The following is a 6675-nucleotide window of genomic DNA, read 5'->3' on the forward strand; positions in this document are numbered from 1 at the left end:
AACAAGCCCATAGCAAATGACAGTTTTTATTTTGTGATATACAGTACTATTGTTAATATTAGGCATTTGTTTTGGCCATAAAAATATTTAAGCATATTTTCTGGGATTTTCATCATGGGGAAAATCACAAATATAAATAAAATATAGAATGTATTAATTTGAAATTAAAACAAATGTATAATGATGTGTTAAAAACAAAGTTACAGGGTACCACGATAATATTCATATACATTTTAATTCTGTGGTATCCAGTAGCCTGTTAGTAAAAAAACAAAAACAAAGTTGTACTTTAAATAAACATGGCTATATAACACATTGACACATTAATAATAAATTACCAATAGCTGCTTTGAGCATTAATAATTAACAGCCTGTTTTCAGTAATTACTCAGTTATTATAATTATGAATTATGAATAATTTAGTCCAGAAAATAGGACTATTTCTTTGGTAGAAGAGAGCGAGGATCTCGAAATATATGGTGCTGCTCTGTAGCTTATGAAATTGATTTATTATAGAATATGTACAATAGATTTTGACAATCCCAGCAAGGTGTCCTAAGGGGATCACATTGACTTAGAAAGGAGAATATTTATACATGCCCCTCTTACAACTGGCTTACAACTTTCGTTCCAGTTTTTTTTTGTTATATATACTTTTAGATCCGTCAGTAGTTTTTACATTTTTTGTTGCCTTTTTGAGGTTCTTTAGAAATTTCCATGATATAGTTTTGGGGTTTTTTTTTTGCATTTCTTTAGCATAAAGTATAAAATGAACACAAATCACATACATACTTAGAACAGGTCTACTTTTATTTTTATTGTTATCCCAAAAAACTATCTATCTATCTATCTATCTATCTATCTATCTATCTATCTATCTATCTATCTATCTATCTATAATCTATCTATCTATCTATCTATCTATCTATCTATAATCTATCTATCTATCTAATAGCACAGTACACCAAAATGTATTTAATCAAATAAGCCAAACTGTGGCTGACCTGCATATAAAAATGAATCTGTCACTCCATGTGATGTGAGGCGCACAGCATTAAAATCGGAAGATATAGAGGGTTCTTCACAAAAAGGGTGAAGAGTTTGGAGGAGGCAGGAGAAGTGAACAATCTAGGCCAAAATAGCTGAACTGGAATATGAGCTGAACTGGAGAATTTTTCCAAATCAACTATGTTGTCCTAGATTGTTCACTTCTCCTGCCTCCTCCAAACTCCTCACCCTTCCTGAATAACCCTGATAGAACTTGGCCTTTTACATTCCTGCCACAGCTGCTGAATAAACGGCGGTGAAAAATCAACGCATGGGACGCCTGTAATTAAAATTCTGTAACAGAAAGCTGCGTGGAGTCTGAAGCTCCTGACTCTGTGTCCGGACGTTGGACATAATTAGCTGCTATGGCCGCCTCTAGAATTACATTTTATATTTTATATTATCCCGCCTCAACCTAACCACTGAACCATCACATTCTCAAACAATTCATCCCCACACAGCTCCCTCCTCATTTATCACTCGCCCCTCCCTTTTAGATTGTAAGCCCTCAGGGGCAGGGCCCTCCTTACCATCTTGTCTTGAATTGTATTGTGATTTTAATGTCTTCCTTATATTGTAAAGCGCTGAGCAAACTGTTGGCGCTATATAAATCCTATATAATAATAATAATAATAATAATAATTTCCGTAAAACATGAATCCAAATGCTGACGGGTTCAATGGAAATATCTTCTTTTATCTCATTGGTGGACTGATGTGTGCCCAAATATTAGTTCTTCCCAGTGACAGCTATTTATTTATTTCCAAAACCTGCATTCATGTCCTATTTTTATCATAATTATTTCACAGTTGCTGTTTAGCAGCCGCTGAGCTGTGATGTGTTCCCTCCGTGTGCGGGCAAGCCCTGAGCTGCTAGGTCCCACAGTAGTGGTATGCACTGCTAGAGACACGGTTACACCTACGCTGCTACATATAGTAAATGATACCTCTACGATGGCCTATTAAATATGCACATCTGTTTGTCAGGACAAGAATTGCTGCAGTGCCTGTACATCATACAAATGACACTCCGGCTTGTACGTAATTAATTAGGTAGTTCATGCATTTGTATGTGGAATGATAGCTCTAAGCTACAGGTAGGCGATGGCAGATCTACTGCTATTGTAAGAGGTGTCAACTAAAAAGGGGGGCAGCCCTCATACCTCATGCAGCAACATTCCACCGCCCCGCTCAATCCTTTTGCTGCAACTTGTTTAAATTTCTTACATAGTTTATTTTCTACTCTGCTGGCAACTGGTTTCCCACGAAAGACTTTGGGGGGAATTTATCAAAACTGGAGCAGACAAAATTGGAGCAAATTTGCACTGCAACCAATCAACTTCTCTGACTCATTTTCTAATCTTACCTGAGCAAACTGAAGAGAGATGCTGATTGGTTGCCACGGGCAACGGCTCCAGATTCTCTCTGCTCCAGTTTTGATAAATTCCCCCCCTATTGTCTACACAGAGTTTGTATATTGTACTCATATGTGTATGGGTTTCCTCTCAATTAAAAGCATTAAATGTTTACATGATATGTATATGACTAAGCTGGGGTCATTAGGCTGTAAGCAGGGCCGGATTTACTCTCTCTGCTGCCCCAAGGTCAGGTTCCTCAATGCGCCCCCCCACCTCCCTCCCCCCATAGAGAATGGCAGACCTGCAGGCTGCATACAAGTTATCTCACCGACATCACCGGGATAACTTGTACAAAATAAGCGGCGGCTTCCCCGCTGTACATTTAGCTCTGCTTGCCCAACGCAGAGCTAAATGTAGAAAATAACTACCTGCCCGGCACCCGGAACTGCTTGTCCTGGGCATCGGAAACTGCAACTGTTAATTGTTGGCGGTATCCAGGTAGAAATACATTTTTATAAAGCTCTGAAAAATATCTTACCAGACCAACAAACTGGTTTGGATGGGATACAACCAAATACAATTAGGAAAAATAAATAAGTAAATAAATGAATGAGCAAACTGATACCAACAATTGTAACGCATCAAATTATATTCCTGCAGTAGAGTTTAGTGTTGTGTGATACTTGATGTGACCAGAGATATATTTTTAACATACAGACTAGACTGAGCACTTTTCTAGCATGGGGTACAGGCATCATAAAAAGCATAAAAACTATGTAAAGAGAACAGTATTGTTTTATCTTTTTTACATTTATTTTTTTACAACACTGTCTTTAGGCTGTTACTGTACTCTAAAAACACTCCAACGTTATTCCCATATCCAGGCATAACTACTTTTACAGATATAACTGAAAACCTAATGTTTTTCCCTGTTTGTGTAAAGCTGTAATCATTGGCAAAGGCCGAAGAAACCATTGCTTTGTTTATTTTCAGGCTGTCTACAGCTGCACTATAACTGTAGACAAGGACTCAGAACTTGCAGAGCTCTAAATATCTGTTATGTTCAACTACCGGGTCCTCAGTGTATGCAGTGTAGAACAGAATTCCCCCCCTAATGACTTCTGGTACTGAATACACTGAATTGCCTTTCTAAAGAATGAATTGTTAACTTAGTACAGTGAACATCCCGCGTTCATGAAATCACCCAATCGTGTGAAGAGTCCAGTATTTAATTTTTTTAATTCTACACACTACTGGGTGTTCAAAGTGAGCTTACAATTACTTGACTATGTTAAAAATGTGCTCCGTTAGTAAATCAATTGAAGAGAGATACTCATTCTGATCCTGATGAATGGGACCCCTTGAGGCCCCGAAAGTGCTTGTATTTTGAATGGCATTTGTCATTAAAATTGACTTTTGCTAAAATCCTTTGATTGCTGTGCTGATGATATCTCTTTATCCATTAGTAAATCCCACCCATTTACATTAGCCATATATACTGTATATAGAGCACATGTTTTCATTGTTCTTAGTCCTTGTCTGCGGTTACAGTGACGATGACAGACATGCTGCAAAGTACCGGGAAAGAAAAGGCAGAGGTAGAAGATTTGTATTTGAAAAGCTACCTGGTGCTCTTTCATATATTCAAAGGCCTAATGTTTTACGGTACACTTATCCTTTTATATATTTAAGTAATATTTAGTATTATATATCAATATATTTATTTTTAATGTATATTATATTATAATATTTATTAAAAAATATAGACAAGGGTTGTCGGGTACTAGAAGATTGCATTTGTTTGAAGTACATAAGCAGCAATAAGTCTAAAACAGCCCGGATTCCAGACACTTTCAACCAATCATGAGAAGGATGCTAAAATTGTATATACCCCCCAAACTAGTGCTGTGTCATCCAGCAATAAATGAGAACATGTAAAATATAATCCTTCACATTTTTTTTAGTAGGTAATTTGTAGGTAATTCTAAATTCTGAGTGTTGGTCACCATTTTGTATTAAGACACTTATGTCCAGAGACACCTCAGGAACCCTCAGCAGCTTTGTGCTAAACATTCAGGAATGTAAAAGTAACACACAAAGCTGATGAACTGAACCAATAGATTGCTTGAAAATAACAGCGTGAATGTAAAAGATAATGAAAGAACCGATGTGATTTAGCCTCTGTTTGGAGGATTATTTTAGAATGTTACATTATTTGAACGTTAAAATATACATTTAAAATACATTTAGATTACTTCACTTAGTTCGTAAGCCCTCAGGGACAGGGCCCTCCGTACCATCTTCTCTTGAATTGTTTTGTGATTGTAATGTCTTCCTTATATTGTAAAGCGCTGCGCATACTGTTGGCACTATATAAATCCTGTATAATAATAATAATAATAACTTAAAGGGTCAGTCCCCCCACAACTTATATTACAGAATTTACTAGAGTTTAACCACCTGACAGTCCTTACATCTCTTGGGGACCAAATTGGTAAGATTTCTGTGGTGGAACTGCACAGTTGCCCATTATAAGGGGGTCCAACTCTTCCTGCTTGTTTTATTTCATATTAGGAAGAATGTAACAGGAGGAGCCGAAACACACAAGGGTGGGCGAGAACACCCTATAACTACCAGGTGGGCAGTGGAGTTGAGAATTGTGACAGGGAAACCCGTTAAAGTGTAACAAAAATAAATAAATCCAAGAGTCGACTCCATGCTTCATCTACAAGGTGGGTTGACCCTTTAAGAGATGCAGCACCTTGGTGGGCGAGAACACCTCAAAACTAATAGGTGGGCAGGAACCAAGTTGGGAATTGTGACAGGGAAAACTGTTAAAGTGTAACAAAAAAACCCAAGAGTTGACTTCATCTACAAGGTGGGTTGACCCTTTAAGGGATACGTAATCTTGTAGCAAAATGGTGTCTGGAATGCCTATATAGTAAGTGTTTTTTTATCACCCACAGGACAAAGTGGAAGAGACAAACTGCAGTTGGACTGGAGCTGTTGGCAGAGGCGGGTAATTACTCTGCCCTTCAGAGGATGTTTCCTTCCCCATACTTTTACCCACAAAGCCTTGTTTCTAACCTGGATCCCAGTGCTGCCCTCTATTTGTACAGGGGACCTACAGCACCTCCACCTGCTTTGCAAAGACCTCTGGTGCCCAGGATCCTCATTCACGGACTTCAGGGTGGCGCCGAGCCCCCACCTGCCCTGCCCCCTTTGACAGGAGTCATTCCAAGGGCGGCACAGCCCCGATGAAGACGCCTACCTATCACCTACCAGGTGCCAATGCCAGAGGCTGCAGATTAGCACCACCGAACAACAGCGGCTGAGCAAGAGAGTTGCTTGTAGGAAAAAGGAACAGCCCTACAAAATCTTTGCTTAAAAGTGACCTTCCATGCCTAAGAGAACGATTCGGAAACCTTCAGAGCGAAGTGAAGCTACTAATCGTGAACTGGTTAAACCGAACCCCTTATTTCTCAGAAATCTAACAAATGATAGAAGCTATCTGGAGTATGTCTTATGCTTAGCATAACTAAGGGGACCTTGTAATAATTCATGTTAACAACAAATTCATTTCACTTTTCCAAAAAGAAAAAAAAATCACCACTAAGAAATAGTTTGGACTGTATATATCAAACAAAGTTAGGGGGGGTAATATTAAAAAAACATAACAGGTTAAAAGAGCTCGCCATGCACTATATTTGTATGACCTCATGATATAACCCTATTATGATTCTAAAGAATCTCTATCTCTTTCTTTTAAAGAAACGTTTCTGATCTTTTGTATGTAAAGCTGGCCATACACTGGTGATTTTCATGTGAACCTTCAAATAAAAAATGTTACCAGAACATTCGATAATGCCATCCGAGACCGGACAAATGTTGCTGCAAATTTTGATTTGATTTTAAAATTCAATTTTGGAAATAAATGGAGTTTCCTGAATGAAAACCACATTCACTGTTCAATTTGGTTCATTCAAGAAAAATTCTCCATCATGCTCCTTCCATTTGTTTCATCACTGCCATTGAAATCCATTGTCCTTTTGACCCCATTAAGTATTAGAAAATTGAACGAATGTTCTGAAAATGATTTTTTTTTTTGGCAAATTCTACTGGTGTATGGGCAGCTTTAAATGTGAAGAAGTGATTTGTTCCTTGTTTGTGGCCACTGCTCCTCCTCGGCATGTCACAGCTAGGAAGGTCTGTGATACAATGGCAGCTCTGATTGTATAAGCTCCGATGTCCATCCGCTGGATTGTATTTAG

The 6675-nt window shown here is 38.2% G+C and overlaps 1 protein-coding gene across 1 annotated transcript in view; it reads left to right on the top strand.

Moving 5' to 3' along the window:
- BARHL1 (BarH like homeobox 1) overlaps positions 1-5851 on the top strand; it is a 10221-nt gene extending 4370 nt beyond the window's left edge. Inside the window, exon 3 of the mRNA XM_018565762.1 lies at positions 5371-5851. Coding sequence (XP_018421264.1) covers positions 5371-5665 — 295 coding nt within the window. The 3' untranslated portion in view covers positions 5666-5851. The remainder of the gene's footprint in view (positions 1-5370) is intronic.
- Positions 5852-6675: the final 824 nt, after the last annotated feature.

The sequence above is a fragment of the Nanorana parkeri genome, unplaced genomic scaffold (genome assembly GCF_000935625.1).
Source record: "Nanorana parkeri isolate BGI_ZX_2015 unplaced genomic scaffold, ASM93562v1 scaffold884, whole genome shotgun sequence".
NCBI classification, from domain to species: domain Eukaryota; kingdom Metazoa; phylum Chordata; class Amphibia; order Anura; family Dicroglossidae; genus Nanorana; species Nanorana parkeri.